At 38.8% G+C, this 21,091-nt stretch overlaps 1 protein-coding gene across 4 annotated transcripts in view; it reads right to left on the reverse strand.

Annotated features, from left to right (window-relative positions):
• Positions 1-21,091, reverse strand: part of LOC5566132 — a 150,624-nt gene that overhangs the window by 17,187 nt on the left and 112,346 nt on the right. For all 4 annotated transcript variants that reach the window (XM_001650443.2, XM_021839706.1, XM_021839708.1 and 1 more), the window contains 3 exons: positions 19,425-19,498; positions 7,247-7,347; positions 15-272 (listed from right to left, as the gene is read on the reverse strand). In XM_001650443.2, coding sequence (XP_001650493.2) covers positions 15-272; positions 7,247-7,347; positions 19,425-19,498 — 433 coding nt within the window. The remainder of the gene's footprint in view (positions 1-14; positions 273-7,246; positions 7,348-19,424; positions 19,499-21,091) is intronic.

Consider the following 21,091-nt stretch of genomic DNA (forward strand, 5'->3'; position numbering starts at 1 on the left):
AACTCAATACTCACCTGGGATCAGGACATTCAGGGCATGTTGTCGGTGGCCCACAAATGTCCTCGTACGACTCGACTTTAGGTGGCGGCCTGCCATATTCCTGCGTATCGCCCATTCCGCCAGGTCGTTGCATCATCGTATTGTATGGTGTATTTTCCAAGAGATGGAACTCCGCTTGAGTTATTGCTAGCTCGTTCTTGGCAATACAGTGGTACGCACCGATGTCAGCAGGTTGAACGTTGGTGATATTTAACCGCATTATTGATTTATAGCTGTGGGATAAGGTACTTTCTTAGGATACTGTACGGAACATCTTATTTTCATTTGAAGAGAGAAATTCAGTCTCAGGAGTCAGGTATTGATTTGTGAACTTGTATCACACCATGCAAAAGTTTCTCGAGAGGACAGTTTCCATTTCATCAGATCATGACCGTAGATTACGGTTCTAATTAAATTTCCTACTTTTTAACCGCAATGGCTGTACAAACGATGGTGAAATGAAAATAGAATTAAAAATGGAAACGTTGAGAGCATGAGAAAAGCAAATCACACTCGATGTCACCGAGCAGGACGCATCTGCAAACATACCTACACGGACATAGTCTGTCGTACTTCTTCTTGTTCGGCTTCTACTGCTGTTGTGTCGTCTGATTTCAAAACAGATTCACATCTCTAATGAAAAGTGAAAAAGCAACCAGGAAACATAAGGTAAAAACCACATCCTAAGGCTACGTGTGCCACACTCAAGTAAACCTGACCTTGCCTAGGCGGACAGTGGGCTTTCATTTAGCGAAGGTGGATGGAATCAATTCGAGGAAATTTAAATGGCGAAATTGCCGAACGCGAAAATAACATCAGCAAAGCCAAAAACAAGAAAACGTAAATATTTCATTTAAAAACCAAAACTAGGAAAACCCTTACGATATAGGGGTGGAAGCGAAATGAACAATCCTGAATATTCAAAATAAAAAAAAAAACACCGTCCTGAAGAAGCGGCGTGCATGGAGATGAAGATGACCAAAAGGTTGAAGTAGCACTACAATAAGATCCTGAATGCCGCAGAGCACACAGGCGAAGAGGGTCAGGTCAGCGAAGATGATGACTACGTTAGTTCAGCGGACTTTGGAAACCTAACAGCGCCCATGACAAAGGAAGTTAAGTATACCATTTAACAGTTTAAGAATAACAAGGCAACAGGCAAGGATGATACTGAAGCTGAGAGTACCAGAGTGTTTTTGGCCCATCAGTATCCTTAAATTTTTCATACATGTAACTTTGAAGTTGAAAAGTGTGGTAGGTTACCTCTTCTGACGGTATTATTTAAAAAAAACATCTCAAGAAAAATATTGGATAAGTTTTGGATGAAATTATTTAAAAAATCTTAAAAATAATTCCCAAAAAAAAGGTTGGATGGAGTTTTGCTGGATAGATCTTATGATAATATTTTTTCCTTCGGGCTGTCGCGTTGTTGTACAACAGTTGTGATTCTAAAGGAATAGATTTTGGTTTGGGGTCGATAGATAATAATAATCTTGCAACAAAGGTATTTATTGACCCCAAAACAAAATATAATCCTCAAGAATCTTTTTAGAATAACACTCGACAATTTTTGTGTACAGTGTGGAAGTCGCTTAATAATAAACGCGTTATATACGGTTCGAGTAGACTTCAATTTGAAATAGATATATCTCACAATCCGGATAATTTCAAAATTTGGGGTCTTCAGTAAATTTGTTCTGGAGGAGGAGTGCTAATCTAATGGTTTCGGAATTTGACCGCTAGGTGGAGCTAGTGGGCATGAGTTTTTTATTTTTGTTTTGCATATATTTCTGGAGCCTGTTCATTTAGAAAGATGGCGTCTTCAACAAAGTTGTTCGGTAGCTATCATTATTAGAGTCAATAAATTCGAGATTTTGCTGTCAGACGGCGCTAGTGAGCATGAAATTGAAAATGAAATTTCAGGATTCTGACCATTTGTAAAAATGAAATTTTTGGTTAAGTTGCTCAATAAGTCAAGGACTATTATTGTTGGAGCTATTTGATGCAAAGTTTCGTCACCATGCGGCGTTAGTGAGCATGAATCTTTTGTTTTGCAGATATCTCGGGAACCTAACCATTTTGAAAGATGGCGTCTTCGGCAAAGCTGTACCACAGCTCAAGAGGTATCATTATTTTAACCAAAAGATTCAAGGTTCTGTCATCAAGTGACGCTAGTGAGCATGGATCGTTTGTTTTGTGAATATTTCAGTATCCTGACCAATGGTCAGTGACCATGGAATGGGAAAGGATGATTGATTGAACACCTACTTAAGAAAGCAGCAGAGAACTCTACGACCTCTCATAGGTGTTACGTTACGGGATGTTGTGGAATGTTGATGGAAAGGGTACCCGAGCAGAAGAAAATAACTACTGAATACCAAATTGAGGTATTCCATACCAGATAATTTCCAATACTTAATACCTAAATGAGGTATGAATTAGCCCTGCATAAGAGGTAAAATACCTCAAATAATATCTCAAGCATATTCTACGAACACCAAACTGATAACTAGATCAGGTATTGTAATACCTCAATAATACTTGATGCATTTTCATATAAAACTGAAATTTTTCAATTGTAGTTCAATACCTCCAGCAGACCTCAATAGCTGTTCAATACCTCAATAAGGTACTTTTAATTGTTTTAAAGATTTTTTTCAATACCATTATAATACCAAATTGAGGTACCGTAAAACGGGGTAACTTTGATAGTTTTTTCGAAGAAAACTTGAATATTTATGCATGCTGTTTCAAAGAATTTTAATTCTTATTTTTAAAACAAGTACTGGTATCCTAACTATCGATTCCAGTTGATAGATTTCCAAAAGATTTATTCTTAATGGATCTATAATTTTTCATATAATCGAAAGTCGGTTTTCTGTTTTGGGGTAACTTTGATAATGGAGCATCACTCGAACAAAATTGAATGAATTACAGAACATTTGTAGGGCGTTGCATATCTTTAGGCGTTTAACGCTATATGGAAATTTCTGACTTAGATTACAAAAATTGTCCCAGTTTGTAAAAATAGTATTCGCTAAGAGTTTTGAGACCGAATTCGAGTTCTACTATAACAAGGCTATCAAGTATAAGTGACGAATTCATTATGACTTCATCAAATAGTGATCGTAGAACAAATTGTTTGAGAGCATTTCAAAATTGCTAAAATCTTATAAATTTTCCATATATACATATAAATCCTCAAATGTACTTGATTCCAACGGAAATAGCTTTAACATGAAGTGTCATACTTATACTCTTTACTTTTGCATTCGTTTTGCTTAACAGATTAACAGGAACTTTGTTATTTCGTTTAGTATGTTGAGAGTCTCGCATTATCAAAGTTACCCGCATTATCAAAGTTACCCCGTTTTACGGTATTGATAACTGAAAAATACCTAATTTTGGTATGATACCAAAAAATGGTATGCATAAGTTATTGAGGAGTTATTTGTTCCTCCTCGGGTAGTGCCATAGGATACGTTCGGTAGATGTTCTGGCCGACAAATGGTTAGTATTTACGCATTGTGATCATGCGCTGCTGATCAGAACAAACTCACTAAATTATTTTTCGAAACTCCTCTGCAATCCGTCGCTCCTCTATTAATGAGCGTGAGCCGTAACTTGGCACTGCCCATCAAAATGCATGCACCGCAGCAGTGTTGTGAAAAACTCAATTTCTCACAACTCACGCTTGAGATTTTTCATGCGTGAGTTGTCAATCACGCAACTCAGCAGTCAAAAAATCACGGATGAGTTGGCTCACCTTTTTGACTCATTGTCTCGCATTTCCACAGTTTACCACACGGCAATAATTTCTTGTTAGTCTGGTAAAATTTAGTAATCCTTTCTAACGTAAACAACAATATTCGGGTTTCTCGAGTTTTGGCCGGGTTTTGCGACTGAATCATTTTTTACGGTATGAGTTGATTGAGTTGATTTTGCATCAAAATCTCAAGCGTGAGATTTGCGAAGCAGATCTCTAATGAGTTTGCTCTCTCGGGAGAGCGTATTGATTGACATTTGAGTGCGAGTCTATCAACACTGCACCGCAGACATAAAAACTGCAGTTCATAACCTATCCCGAACCGAGCATCCCACATTTAACACACACAGAAGATAAAAAACGAGTCGCGCGAAACGAATCCAATTGCTGGAGCCATCACAGAACACTTTCAGCAAAACGCAAGCAAATCATCTTCCGAAAGAGAAAAACACTTTTATCACTTTGAAAAACATGTTTCCACAGAACATTTGCACGTGGCATAGCACCATCCACCAAATCTATTTTTTACAAGCCGAAAAAAAAACCCGGAGCGAGGTAAACGAGACACAAAATTCAAAACGCAGCCGCCCGCGCGCACGGCTTGCTGCGATCGGCTATCAGTGTTAGAGCTAGTTGATTCAAAATTTCATCACCAGTGAGCAAGAAAGTTTGCATGAAAATGCTCTTAATACCATCTTTCTAAGTGGTCAGAATTCTGTGATATCTGAAAATCACAAGTTTTTACGCTCACTAATGCCTGGTGGAAGCCTATCCAATCTCATGGTTCAAATAAAGATAGCCTTTGAGCTACCAAACAACTCTGTCGAACACACTTAAATTATTTCACTGACCTCAGCAAAACATTTCGTCGAGAACCCAACAGCCGAGATTTCGGTAATCCTAATTTTTTACTGAGATCTCGGCTAACGTTACCGACATTCGGTGAACGTTTAGCGAGCTCTCGGTAAAAGTTTTACCAAGATTCGGCAAATAATTACCGAGATATCAGCTGTTGGGTTTTCGGCGAATCCGTTTACCGAGGTCGGTTTCCGAATTTAAGTGTACAGACGCCATCTCTCTAAGCGGTCAGGCTCCAAAAATAACACACACATCATACTCGCTGGCGTCACCTGGTGGCTTTATTTTGAATCAAATAGTTTGAACAATGATACCTCTTGAGTTACCAAACAACTTTGTCGATGACCCCGTCATGATAAATGGTCATGACTCTGAGATATCTGCAAAACAAAAGTATTATGCTCACTAGCGCCATCTGGTGGCAGAATCTCGAATCTCATGGCTCGAACAAAGATTGTCTTTGACCTACTGAACAACTTTGCCGAATATGCCATCTTTCTAAGTGAGCAGGCTCCTGAGATATCCGAAAAACAAAAGTTTCATGTATACTAGCACCACCTGGTGGCTTCATTTTGAATTAAATATCTTGAACAATGATTGCCTTTCACTAACTAAACGACTTTGCCAAAAACGTCAACTTTCTGAATGGACAGGATCCTTTCACAGCAGTAAAAGTTTCAAGCTCATTAGCGTCACATGATGTCAATACCTCGAATGGCAAAATCTTGAATCTCATGGCTCAAATAAAGATAACCCTTGACTTACTGAACAACTTTGTTGGAGAAGCCATCTTTCTATAAGCAGTCAGGCTAGTGAGATAATTGCAAAATCAAAGTTTCATATAGACTACACGCTCAAAAAAGAGTTCTGGAAAACGTGAACTGTCAAAAATACACCATGAACTACCATCATGTTTACGCAAAAACATGATCTGGTTCACGGTGTATTTTTGCTTGTTGACGAGTTCACGTCTACTGTTCACGGAACGAGAACGGATTTTTTTCTGTGTAGCGCTGCCTGATGGTGGAGTTCCGAATCAGAATGACCACCGCATGTCAGCCCTTGATCTCCTAAACAACTTTATCGAAGCTAGTTTTTTAATATTTAATCTACTTTGCAAGATATTTTATGTTGAACATGAAAAATTAAGGGTGTCGTATAAAGTACATCGCGGGTCTACTCGCGTTACAAAAATTCGCCGAAAGGGAAAGATCTCCTGTTAGGCCACATTTCCATATGCCAAACAACTTCGATTCCAAACATATGCCCTCGATTCACAGGAAACTGAGAAATTGACTGGATCATGTAAAAATCGACATCATAAAATTGCGATTCAGCGGAACAAGTCCGATACTGAATATGATACTAATGATACCAATATAATCTATTCTATGCTCACTGTGCTGACTGGATGTTGGTACCAGAAAGCGATGCATCCTGTGCACCGGTGTACAAACTTCCGACATGCATAGGCATCAGTGACTAGGCTCTGTCAAACCTGTCGGAAAACTTCCCCTGGGCCGCACTGCAACCTAGTGGCAGAAGATTCTTTTTGAAGTGAAAGAAATAACAATCCTTATCCGTAATGTACACGTACCTACTACCACTTGAAGGATTTGCCACCGACTGTGATAAAGGGGGATGACAAAATTGTACGGACATCGCGCTAGTGCGAGGGATTGTGAACTTTTACACTTTCCTTTTCATACGATGCGATGGATAAGTTACTTGTTGGCGTTTGCTTCTCCATACGTGTTTCAGATTCCTTCGTAGCCAAAGCTTTTCTGGTCGGCAGCAAGCGTCGGTATTTCATATGCAAATAAAATTCCCACAGGCTTAGAGTCGGTATCATAAGCGGCTTGCAAACTAAGCGAGCCCGTACGGCTGAAAACATGGGATATTGGCCTCCAGCCGAAAAATCAGTTCCGGAAAAGATAAAGCAATTGCCAGTGGCAAAAGCCGGATAAGCCTGGGTCGTAGTGTATGTCTCCGAGTTTTGGGAGGGATTTTTCAATGTTATATATGAAAACAAATGTATAATCCCGTTGAAGTCAAGATTCAATCACATTTTGTATTCATGCTTCAATACGAGAGAAGGTAAAATTTGCCATGAGTTATAAAAGAAGAACAAGGCAAATCAATTTAACGGAACGAGTAGTTACTTGTCATCTCCTTTTTGTAAAATGTATCACAGATAAAATAGGTCAGAAATAGAAGGACGAGAATAGAGAGGTGTCCAGCACGGCAATAATGCTCAAATATGTAGAGGTGAGAAAAAAAAAACTATCTCTGTGAAGAGTACTCTACCGCTAGAGTGTGGTCGTATTTTACGGAAGGATTAAATGTCGATTGGGGCTCGTTGCAAAGTTTTCCTGAATAGATACGACAAAAAGTGAACGGAGCAGACAAAAGCGCTGAGACTAGCTCGCCACAAAAATTAAAAATGTTTCATACGACGAGCGGTGAAAAATGAATCAAGCTACTAGCGGAAAGCATTCTGCTGCCCGTTGTACGAGCCGAACAAAAGCAGGGACAAAATTTAAACGATTTTTTATGACCGTTCAGTTGCTTTCTATGCCTTACCCGTCGTTGTGTGTTTCCATCTGGAATTTGTCTCCTGGTTCTAACAGACGACCTCCTGGTTCACGCTCCCAGTACTTTAATGCTTCCGGGAATGCTTCCACCTGAAATTTCATAGAACAGAACATATATCAACTTACAGCAAGCGGCGCAGATTGCATTATGATTGTTGGGAAATTGTAACATTTTTTTGTATAAAATGCATTTCTTCCTTTTGTAGTTTTTCAGGTGGAAATGGTATCAAAAGTATTGTTGACAATGACATTAATAAATGAACAATAATGCTGATCTATTTTCACGATTTATAGTGTTTTGCTACAAAATAGATGGATTCTGCTTCCATTCAAATATGGCTATGTATTGAACATATTCTTTTATGTATGACAATGGTTCCTAAACTTTTCGGACCCGCGATCCCTAACGCCTCGCGGACCCCTAAAGGAACTTTCCAATGCAAGAATTCTCTACGATCTTTTCAAGATTCCGACAAGAAACTTCCTTGACCGATCTTGACAAAACCCAACAAAAAATCATGCAGGACAAGTAAGATAAATTACTTGGGCACATCCTTCATCCACTTTAACATCGGGGTATCTTGTCCATCCAATTGTCTGATACTCAGCAGTCAGCCGTACGTATGTACGGTTTCAGGATAGAGTAAAAAAAAACAACTTGGGCACTTCTATAATTTATTTTGGCATGAGAGATTTTTCTTGATCAAATTGTCTAAAACTTTGCAGTAATAAGAACTACTGGAATTCTTAGGAGTTTCTTGTTCAGAATTTTGCCTGAAAATATCCGAAAACCTTGTCGTTTATCTATAATAATCACTTGGCCACTTCACATGTTCAAATACACAAAACGCTATTATCATTGTTAAGTTAATGAGGAAGATATGGGAGCGTGGATTTTCAAACCTTTTTTTCAATGTCGAATCGCCCTAGAGTTGATGCTCATACTTTTTTTTAACGATTGATGATAATCAATCAACCGAAAAAGAAAAAAAAAACGAAAAGACCTTTGAACCAATGTTTTTAGTCTGAGTAAAGTCAGTCCGATAAATAAGATATTTTCATAATCTAAGAATTTACATGTGAATGTAATGGTGACCACAAACGTTGATGAGCCAAATGCCTTTACATATAGCCTGGCTTCATTTCGCAGTATCCAATTACAGAATTAATGCAATGAGAATTAAATTATTTTGTTGTGTTTGAATCTCCAGGATCACATGGGATTTCCAATTGCTCAAAATTATGTGTTACATTTACTATCAAATGCATCCATCAAATGATCAACTACCAAACTCGATATCCCATCAAGCAGCTATTTGATAATTGAGTACCGTCAGACGGGGCTACTTTTGATTCCGGGGGCTACTTTGGACACTCACGTTTTGGAAAAATCAAAAAAGTCCAAACTAATATTCACAAGCTACAAAACATTTGGTATGTAAACATTGTTTGAACTTTCCACATATGGTGGAAAGTTTTGGGATCATCACAAAACTATCGAATCGTCATGTTTTTAAAAAATTTGGAATTGTTTTAGGTTAAAAGTTGTTGTTTTGTAAAAATAATTGAACAAATCTCGATTACTTTTTCAAATCGACGTAAGTAATTTCCATACGGTTTTGAGAAAATTAATTCAGAAGAATCACAACCTGTCTTCTAAAACTGTTTTAAAATGCATCACCTTTTTAACATTTTTTCGACGTGTACATTGCTTAAATTTTGCATACAATGAGCTCGCGTTCAAAAACTATGGAGTTCCTATTATTTCACATAAGAATTTTATGACAAAATTATAAGCCGTTTTATTCAGTTACTTGCGACGTTTTTCTACCAGTGTAAAATCGACTCAAGTAGTGTTTTGTTTTGATTCGTGGTTAAGTCACTTTGTCTCTCCATACAGCGGGGCGGCGAAAGTAGTGGTTAGGTTGCGAAAGTTGAAAATCTTACTTTCGTCGTTTTGTAAATCCGGAAATTAAACGTTTTAAAAGTGAAAAATCGAGTTTGTTCAGAGTGAAACTTGTAGAATTTCGTCTGCGAAACACGTAGGATTGATAAAGTAAGTTTGTATACTTTTTTGACTTGAGTCTGTATGAATAAGTTTTCGAGAAATGTCTCAATATTACGACTTTTTTTTATGATAAATTGTTGGTTTCTATATTCTACAACACAAAAGGATTAAAGAAAGTTAATTATTATGAAACACATACAATTCCAACAGGAAATTCACAACGTAATCGTTAAAAAAATATTTTACGGTCATATTTTACCTGAATCTGCTTTATAAAGCAAAGACATCCTTTAACTGCTAATGTGCTGTAGCACGTTTGATCCAGGCAGCCTTAGCGGCCACATAGCAACGACCATTGATTAGTTACCCACCTTATTGATTCAATAAAACATTCATTCTGTATTTTCCCATCAAACGAACCAGACGTATTTTTAATTAGTTCGATACAGAACAATTGGCGACGAAAGGATTTCAAACCTACGAAGTTATTATGGAAGGATATGGCCCACCAAGATTTTCGTTTGGAGACCAGTGGGAGATGTATCAAGAGCGGTTGGAACAGTACTTTCTGGCTGCGGACGTAGATGAGGAGCGTAAATCCGCTGTACTTCTGACGTCAATTTCCCTAGAAGTCTATCAAACCGTGAAGAATATCTGCCATCCTTCAAAACCGAATGAGAAGAAGTACGATGAGCTGTGTGCACTTTTGAAGGGAAGATTTTGTCCGACGATGGTCACTTACCGGGAACGAGCGATTTTCTACAGGGCTCGACAGGAATCAGGAGAAAGTGTTCAAGAATGGTACGTCCGTTTGAAGAAGCTATCCCTGAATTGTGAATTTGGAGAACATTTCTCGCATACTCTGAGATAACGCCCTAAAAGCCATTGGTAACCGTGTGTGTAGCTCGTTGTTTCTGAGCAAATGAAGGAATAAATATCCAAACCAACATCACTGGTAGGTAGATAATGATCCTTTCTTCACCATAGAGTTGTTCAACAACGTGTAAATCCAATCAAATGCTCAGAAACAATGAGCTACACACATGGTTACCAATGGCTTTTAGGGCGAGATCATAAGTTATGCGAGATTTGGACCATGCGCTGAAGGATATATTCGTGACGGGTCTTCAACCAGGTCCGATTTTCGAACGTTTGTGTGAAGAAGAGGACACCGTTGCACTAGAGGACTTGCTCAAGCTTGCGGCGAAACGAGAAGCAACCTTGAAAAACAGAGGATTTCTTGAAGTAAACAAGATTAGCGAAAGGAAGGCAAGTTATGGGGCGAAGTCTGCGAAGAAACCAAGTTCAGCTGTTTGCTATGCGTGTGGTAAGAACAATCACGATTTTCGAAGCTGCCAGTACCGGAGTTATGTCTGCAAGATTTGCAAGGAAAAAGGTCACATTGCCGTGGTCTGTCCGAAAAAGCCGAAGGAGAACTCTGGAAGAAAAGAAAACAAAGTCAATCATTTGGAGGTGAACAGCATCGGCTGCTCTGACCCTTATTTCGTGAACGTTGCGGTTAATGGACGTATGACGAAGTTTGAAATGGATACAGGATCACCGATTACAATAGTTTCAGAAGCGTTTTATCAAAGCCAGTTTGGAGAATTTCCGTTACATCCGTTCCGTGGTAAGCTGGTGTTTTATACCGGCGGTGAGGCTACACCGAAAGGAGCATTTGAAGCTGTTCTAGTGTATCAGGGTCGGCAAGCTGTTGGTCAAGTTGTTGTCATTGAAGGAGGACGCAACCCATTGATCGAACGAGATTTTATTGGGAAGTTGCTGAATTTGCGAATCAACAAGTTGGATACGGAGTCATCAGAGAAGCATGAAAAAGAGCTGAAGGAAGTTTTAGATCGTTACGGAGAATTGTTCGATGGATCGTTGGGCCGTTACAAGTATTCGAAGGTCAATTTGCAATTGAAGCCGAATGCTGAGCCAAAGTTTTTCAAGCCAAGGAAGATACCAATTTCGTTCCAATCCAAGGTGGAGGAAGAATTGGAAAATCTGGAGAAGACAGGCATTATTTCGAAGGCAGAAACCGCTGACTGGGGAACACCTTCGGTTCCAGTTTTGAAGAAAGATAAGTCAATTCGTCTATGCGCTGATTACCGGGTAACCGTGAATCCGTTTCTTGAAGACAAGCGGTACCCAATGCCGGTTGTAGAGGATTTGTTTGACGCGCTGCAAGGAGGTAAACTGTTTTCGAAGTTGGATTTGAAGTCAGCATATAATCAACTTGAGCTGGAAGATGAGTCCAAGAGAATGTTAGCATGGAGCACCCACAAAGGTATTTATCATGTAAACCGATTGCCATTTGGAACAAAACCGGCCTGTGCGATTTTTCAAGAGGTTCTAGAGAAGCTACTACAAGATTGTCCGGGATGCGTCAATTTCCTCGATGATGTTTTGGTAACCGGTGCAACAGTTAGTGAGCATATGAGTAACTTATCAAGAGTCTTGGAGAAGCTTTTGCAAGCAGGATTTCGCCTGAATAGAGAAAAATGCGAGTTTTTGAAGACCAAAATGCAGTTTTTGGGATACATCGTAGATGGTGATGGACTACATAAAGATCCAGAGAAGGTTCGAGCTATTATGGATGTTCGAAGACCGGAAAATGTGAAAGCGCTACGAGAGTTCCTCGGGATGGTAACGTATTACGCCAAGTTCATTCCGAATATTTCAACAATATTGAGTCCGTTGTACCGAATGCTGAAGAAAGACGAAAGATACAATTGGTCAGCTGAATGCGATGCGGCTTTCGAAACCATCAAGCAGATGTTGTGTTCCGACAACGTTTTAACTCCGTACAATCCAGAATTGCCTGTTGTGTTAATTACTGATACTTCGGGCAAAGGTGTCGGAGCTGTACTCTTGCAAGTATTCCCAGATGGAAGTCAGCGGCCAGTAACATTCATTTCGAGAGTGCTGAAGAATCATGAGCAAGAATATTCACCTTTGGACATGGAAGCGCTGGCTGTTTATTATGCTGTACGAAGATTGAGTGGCTACTTACTTGGAAGAACATTTACAATTTTGACGGACCATCAACCTCTGGTGTCGATATTTGGACGAAAAGGAATTCCAGATATGGTGTTTGGCAAGCTACAACGTTGGGCTGTATTCCTGGCTAATTATGAATATGAAATCAAGTACATCAAAGGAGTAAGCAACAAGGTAGCAGAATTTTTGTCACGATCACCAGTTCAATGTAGTGAAGACGACGTTGGAGATGACGAAGAAGTAATGTTTCTACAATATTTGGAATCCGAGACAAGATCGTTAGTGGAACGAAAGCAGCTCATTATGGAATCTCGACGCGATCCTGTTGTTAGCCGAATAGTGAACTTCGTGAAGACCGGATGGCCAAGCAAAATGAATGACCAGGAACTTAAGAAGTTTCATGTTCGAAAAAAAAATGAGCTGACGGTTGAAGAAGGAGTGCTTTTGTGGGGCTATCGCATTGTGGCGCCGGCCAAGCTTCGTCCATTTTTGCTGCAAGAACTACATTCATCGCATCTTGGAATAGTCAAAACGAAGTCTCTGGCCCGCAATTACTTTTGGTGGCCCAATATTGACAAAGACATTGAAGACATTGGCAAGCGTTGTGAAATTTGTATCCAGCGTAGACCGGAAGCAGGTAATACCCCGATTTCTCCATGGAAGTTAAGTTCAAGGCCATTTGAGAGGATACATATAGATCACTTGTTCCTGAAAGAGAAGAACTTCCTCATAATAACGGACAGCTATTCAAAATGGGTGGAGTGCTACCTGGTTCGTTCGCTTACTACCAAAGAAACCATCGAAAAGCTGGAGGATTGTTTTTCACGTTTTGGAAACTGCGATGTTCTTGTATCCGACAACGGAAGATCGTTTACGGCAAACGAGTTTCAAGCATTTTGTCAGGAAAGAGGTATTCGTCATTTAACATCAGCACCCTTTAGTCCCTGCTCAAACGGTGCTGCGGAGAATGCAGTCAAAACGTTCAAAAATGCTTTGAAGAAAATGTTAGCAGATTCCGGCAACCGTGGTAAGTCTTTGGCAACAATAATGAATCATCACCTACAAATGTATAGGGCTACACCGCATTGTACCACGAATGAGACTCCTTTCAAGTTAATGTTTGGACGGGAAATGAAAACCAGATTTGACGTTCTAAGAAAGCAAACCAACGTTCAACATTTCGAGAAAACTTGGAAACTCAATATTGGAAAGAAGGACAACAATTTTGCGGTTGGTGAGATGGTATATGCGAGGGATTATCGAGACCCTGATCGACAACGATGGATAAAAGCCAAGATTGTTAGAAGAAAATGCGAAAACATATATGAATGCCATGCTGCCGATTTGGGAATGATTGTTAGAAGAACACATCAAATTATGAAGTACGCATATGACGATTATGAAGATGAAGGTGCTCGTGGAGGAGACATTGAAACAATTGTTGCTGTTCCTGATGATGAGTATCTATCCGCGGAAGATGATGACAACCCAATTCCACAACCAGATCAACAACAACCAGGTCGCAGTCGTGAAAATGGAGTATATGTTACTAGAAGCAATCGGGTGGTACGAATTCCAGACCGCTACTAGCTTACGGGGGAGATGTGCTGTAGCACGTTTGATCCAGGCAGCCTTAGCGGCCACATAGCAACGACCATTGATTAGTTACCCACCTTATTGATTCAATAAAACATTCATTCTGTATTTTCCCATCAAACGAACCAGACGTATTTTTAATTAGTTCGATACAGAACAGCTAATATAAACTATTTTTACGCCACATCAAAACGATTGAAAACCAAAATGCATCTAACAAATGCAAACTTTAAATTGTTTGTGATCTTGTAAGTCATTAATATTTTACATCATGGATTGCACTTTGACCATTCGCTTGCATCAACTTGAAAAATCAAGAATTATTAGTGACATTTGAAAGGAAATAAAGTTGAAATATCAATCATGCAAACTAAACATTATGAATAGCATGTGTTTCTGAAAAGTATTGTATAGGTATGTGTAGTGTTTTTCAAGCTAGACAATTTTCAATATTATGTTTATCACTGAAAAACATTCGAAAACATCACAATGGACGAAAATCAATAGGATCAGTTTTAAATTTATGATAAAAACTCATTTTATAATCAAAACGTATTTCTAAAAGTGTCCAAAGTAGCCCCTTTTTTGTCTTGAAAGATACATATTTTTTCGCTATTCAAGCAACTTTTTTATTTATTGATGGATTTGCTTCATTTTTGCACATTTGTTGCGTACATATAAAACTTAGATATATGCAAGAATTATCGAAATCCATCCATAATTCTTAGAGCTATAAATCCTCAAAGTTGAAGAATGTGGATATAATGTCAAAAGAAGCCCCGTTTGACGGTATTCGCGAATGTCCCAAAGGGGGAGTCTCATCAACACTTTTGTAAAATATCGTAGCGGATACGCTATTGAGACAACTTAATATTATCTAGGGGGTGCGGATTCGAATATTCAGGTCGTTCAAATTGAACACAATCTTTTCCACGAATGCTAACCGTTGTTTGTTTGCTTGTCTCGCAGGAAACCACATTCAAAGAGCACTATTGAAGTGCTTTACACAAAGCATCATCAATTCAATGCAGACAATGAACCCAATAAATAGAAATAAATAAAATTTTCTGGCTGTATATTCAGTTAGAAACATATTTTAAAGAAGTTTTAAGGACATATCCCCATGAGTACCAAAATGGCCTCTAATATGGCACCTTACTTCCCCCTTCGCTTTCCGCTCCCTCCTCCCACACTTCTCACAGTGTTTTGGAGAGCGATCACAAAAAATGATTATTTGAAGTTACTAACCTTATTGTAGAGCGGTGGTTTCTTAACTGAAAGCATTCCATAATATGTTTTTCACAAATCACCAGTTTTTGAATGCAAATACGTAGTTATTTCTGTGATTTGTGTTGTAAAATACCACGCACTTCCGAATCACTTCTTCTCCACGCACCGAGATATTGTTTGCTGGCTTTTCGGTGCCCGTTCTAAAACTCACTTTTAATCGTAATCTACTCACGGTAGCAATTCAAAAATCTAATGCGATACTTCAAACACTTTGATTATTCACGCACGATGCTTATATTGCTTATAATGCTTATATTAGTCAATTTGTGCTCGAAAACAGCACCGGAACGCGAATTCACTGAGCCAACATTGTTTATGATTCGGATGCGCCGCTCTCACTTATTGGAAGTGATGCCAGTTTTTATGTTTGCAATTAGAATGGTTTGGATATTCATACACTTGCTACAACCACGTATTTTACAATTTCATAATGCTCAAAAAGTGTACAATGTCACAAGTGTTGCAAAACATTTTTATGCGTGAGAAAAACAATGTACGACGCAATTTAACAGCAAAAATGAATATAAGATATTATACAGTACAATTGACTGTAGAATTCAAATGCATACTGATGGCAACTTTCTCCGTCCGTGAGAAGCGAGAAAAGAGAGGAGAAAATTGCCAAAAATAGTAAACAACACACGCATGGTGTGAAAAATGCTTATAATTTTGGTCAAAAAACATGTTTTCACTACCAAATGAAATAAATTGTGATTCTGAATTTTTATGAAGTTGTTGATGAATTCATATCGACAATAATACCTCTGTATGAAACGAGTGCAAGTAACACTACCTACATAATTTTGTTGGTGGAAGTACCATGCCCACACAGTTACGGATCACCCACAGTGACGGATCACTTTGGCGTTCAACATCGGATAACTCGCTCAAAACATAAACGTTGACGTAAAACATATTTTTCTCATGTTATACTATTTGTCTTCTACCATTTGTAATGTTAAGCACTACATTCAACCGCTAAATAACGGTGTTTTTGACAATTGTTTAGTTGGTACCACACAGCTATCATTATATGGTTGTTTTCTGTAAGAAGTGCCGTCAGCATTCCCACAGGTGGTAAAATTCAAATGTTATAGCATGTTTTATGCTCGTTCGCTTCGATTTAGTATGAATTCATCTTTGGAAAACATTTTACATGAATTTTTATTCAAAACACCAAATATTAGCACTTCTTACTAGTGATCCATAATATGGACCAGGAAATGATTTTTTACCACGGTTATGGATCACTTCCAAAGAATGTAGATTACTGCTATTTTATGCATTGGATTCGACATTTTCAGACAATAGCACTAAGGATAAAACTAATAAAACTTCAAGGTTTGTAAATTTCATATTTTAGCAGACAAAAATGGGTGGAAAACTTGGTGTGGAACGGAAACAGTTCATGTCTCGGTTACTACAATGCAGTATCACAATAAAAAGGGCATTTTACCCTTGTTTCCAGCTCTAACACTGCTATTTTTTGCAGTAATATATGTCACATTGTTAACTTTCGCCATACCATGCAATACAGATGCATTGAGTTGAAAATCTTTTAATTTTGCGCACTGATCCGTAATATGTCACAATTTCATCCATAATATGAAAATTGATCCATAATATGGTTTTCAGGAATCGACACAATTTTTAATTTTTATGCAATCCTATGTAAATATTACACTCAAAACAGTTTACTAACCAAAGTTCCAATTTGAAACGATTCGATTCGTGCTTTTAAATTACAATTTTACGTTTTCCATGTCGTTTTATTGAATTTTATATGTTGGGCTCCACACTATTTGATCCATAACTGTGGGGTGATGGTATATATGAAACATGATGATTTATTTTTGGCCGACGCACATAACATTGTGCTCCGCATTGTTGGGTGGCTCGAGAGGGTGCTTTAGCGGGTGGCTCGAGTGGGTGGCAACATTATGTTTACGTGCTCAATGAACCTTCACCTTAAAGAGACTTATGCTTCTTTTCTTCTTCTTTTTGGCATTTACGTCCTCACTGGGGCAGAGTCCGCTTCTCAGCTTAGTGTTCTTTGGAGCACTCCCACAGTTATTAACTGAGAGCTTTCTTCGCCAAAGTTGCCATTTTTCGCATTCATATATCGTGTGGCAGGTACGATTATTATCTATGCCCAGGGACGTCAAGGAAATTTCCATTACGAAAAGATCCTGGACCGACAGGGAATCGAACCCAGACACCTTCAGCATGGCTTTGCTTTGTAGCCGCGGACTCTAACCACTCGGCTAAGAAAGGCCCAAAGAGACTTATGCATGAATTGAAAAAAAAAACAACATTTTCCACATTTGGCAGCCTTTGTGTTAAATAAATTGAATAACATTTTCTAGCGTGACGAAATCATGACAGCCTAGCTGCTTGTTGAATTTCAATTCGCATCCCCCAGAATATTACCGGTTTTACATCATATGTATTTGCCAATGACTGTATATACCTATATCAAACGTTATTGTATTTTATACTAGTGGACCCCTTCTTGAATGCTGAGCTGGTGGTACTGGGGCTAAATCAAACATGATCACTTGATGGCAGTTGTGCGTTTTGTTTCCCGGACTTGAAGTAATCCTGGGATTCGGGATTGTTTTTCCATATCCCGGGATTTCCTGGCATTTTAAAACTAGTGCGAAAAGGTCGAAACGTAACTGAAAAGTACATTTTTCTGATTTTAATCATACGAGTTTAAACTTCTATTGAGTCTTTTAAAAATACATATGCTCAAGTTTGTCAGTTTGCTGTTGAAGTTGTAAAACAGTGTTAAAGGAAACACATGAATATTTTTTGAAAAAAAAAAATCCTCTTTCAAACACATTTTGTGAAAGATTTTTAACAAAACCAATTTATGCATCGATGTTTAAATTTTCGAATGTGGCAATTGTTGTCAAAATATTGGGTTGAATAAAGCACTCTTGTCTTTATTGTGCATGCAACAGGTTACCACCTTTCCATTTCTACTGACGACATTGGCCGGAAAATCGTCAGGTGACTAAAGGTCTTGTTTGCTTCTTAGGTAAACTGTTTACGTTGTGTAGCCTCAGGAGAGTTTGTTTCTCTTCACAGAGAAGGAAATAACGGATGATGCTTTGCGAAGCCAAGCTCTAACCGCAAGTAGGTTGGTATCATACCTGGACACGCCTGGACTGGCAGAAGTGTCAAAGATGTATAAATTTAGATTTATGACTGCTGCCAGCCACTAACGAGGAAAATTGCCTTCAAGGCAACAGAAACAGAAAGGCAAAGCGAGAGCGCCTTGGGCGTGATGAACCAGAAGAATATGGCAATAGGATACATCTAGACTTGTCAAAAGGTATTCCAAAACGAAACGATTCCCCCAAAAAGGGTTCCATTGGGTTGAGCTGTGGGAACAACGTGGGAGAAAATATGAGATAACTTAAATTGAACTTGAGTGGAGGTTGGTACCAATAGCTACTGCTTTTCATCGGTTGCCAGGAGATTTATGAGGTTGAATGTCGATGGAACGGGTGCTCTTGCAAAGTTTTCGGTTTTCGGGGTAGCTTGGTTTTGTAGGAATTACGGGTGTTCCGATATCATGTAATTGAATCAGAACTTGCAATGTGATGAAATTGAAATTTATCTTACTTCAACAATCTTGGAAAGTACTTACTAGCCGCAAGTATATTTTTGGTTGTTGACTTGTTCATTGGTAGGAGAGTTTGCAACTTTCTATAAATATACAATGTCCGTTTTTCTTTCGATATATTGGAAGTTTGTGTGGGATGCTAACACGATATACACATGCAAAAATGGTCATTGGCATAGTAAGCTCTCAGTTAATAACTGTGGAAGTGCTTATAAGAACACTAATCTGAGAAGCAGGCTTTGTTCCAGTGAGGACGTAACGCCAGAAAGATGAGGAAGAAGTGGGATGGTTCCTCCGAATAGTCATCAAAAAGAAGAATTTGAAGACTAAACGCTTTGGATGTGGTTCCAACGCTGTTGAAACTTTCTCATATGAGTCATGGAACTATACCTAGTTCATTCATATTTTTAAATTATATTTGGCTAACTCTTTATGTTTAAAATGGATCGCATATTTTTGTGAATAGTCCATTAAACTCAACAGATACTTGAAAAACCAAAGTGAGGACTAACGGTATCCGTTAAGTGATTCATCTGCTAGATAAAACTTTTTTGAGTAGTATGATGGATGTGAATTGTGAAAATGTATTAAAATATCAAACCAATAGTGGAAAATGTTTCCAAACTCATTACTTACCTCACACTCCAAAGTTGCAGTTGAGCCCAGAGCAGTGTAAACCATTTGGTTTCGAACTCTTATCAGCGGAGGGACTGTCAAATGAAATTACAAATCAAATTAGTCAGTATCGTGAAGTTGAATTCTGCTTTAAATTCAAAAATAATACACACTCCCATTTCCACTTAGAGGCAAAAAAGCTCTTCTCATCCATAGAACCAGCGAGACGATGTAAATAAAGCATCATTTTGTGTACATGTTTTGCGGTGTTAATCGTTTCCGGAGGTGAGTTGGTACATGTACTTCTTAGCTTCATGCTGAAAAGTTCGCCTTGAGAAGCGAGAAAGCTGCTGCACAATGTGAGCATAATGCATGCGGCAAAAAGTGCATTCTCTGCACTGCTGCACGAAACAATGATTACGTGGTACCATTTCGGACTGCTCGGAAAAAGTATGATTCTAGGCGGAAAAGCACGCGTCGTATTGGAAAAGTTGTTCTGTTGAAGTGGTTTTAAAAGTACAATCGTCCCACGGTTATGATTCAGCAAACAATACACAAATTATGGAGATAACATGTAACGAAAATTTATGTCTATTGTGCTTCAAACTATATTCAAATCCCAGGGTATACACTGTAATGCAAAGATTCACACTGGAAGTTCAAGATCCTCACTGGTATCACAGAATCCTCATTGAAATCACAGGCGTCACATCCGAAATCTCAGACTGGAATCCCAAAAACAGAATTCACATCAGAATCCTAGAATACATCTTGGAATCCCTTTGAAATCAGGTATCCGTGTTACAAACCCAGGATCCACACTGAAATCCTAAGATCCACGCTGGAATCCCGAGGTGGTCACCTGAATGTCGGATTCCACACTGTAATTGTACGACTCACCAAGAATCCAACTGGAATACCAACACTGAAATACCAGGATTCATACAGAAATCCCAATATTCACGCTGGAGTCCTACGATCCTCTCCTCAATAGAATTGCAAGATATGTGTAGTGTATCAATACTACGATCCACGTTTCAGTCCCAGGATACACACTGAAATACGCACTGGAATATCAATATCTACATAAGAAATCAATGATCCACAATGGAATAACACTATCCATACTGGAATCTCAGGATCTATACTTCAATCCCGGAATCCACACTGCAATTTTAGGATTCACACTGGAATCCATATATCCACACTGGAATTCCAGTATCCACACTAACATCTTAGTATCCACACTGACATCCGCAATGTGATCCCAGGACCCACACTAAAATACTAGAATCCATACTGAAATCCAGGATCCACACTGGAATCTCAGAATACCCTGAGAATCACACTGGAATTCCAGTATCCACACTGGATTTATTAATTTATTTAGTTAGCATCTAAACAGATATCACTGAATCAACAATTTGACGTCTCAATACTCGGTTCGTGGCCACATATCTCCATCCTCGGTTCTGCCCCACGCTCGCCAAATCGATGCGCACTTGATCCGCCCACCTAGCTCACTTCACGCCTTCTTGTACCATCCGGATCCGAAGCGAACACCATCTTTGCAGAGTTTATGTCCGGCATTCTTGAAACATGTCATGCTTATCGTATCCTTCCAGCTTCTGGATACTGGGTTCGCCGTAGAGTTGGGCGAGCTCGTGGTTCATCCTTCGCCGTTACAC

Source organism: Aedes aegypti, chromosome 2, assembly GCF_002204515.2.
Source record: "Aedes aegypti strain LVP_AGWG chromosome 2, AaegL5.0 Primary Assembly, whole genome shotgun sequence".
Taxonomy (NCBI): Eukaryota; Metazoa; Arthropoda; class Insecta; order Diptera; family Culicidae; genus Aedes; species Aedes aegypti.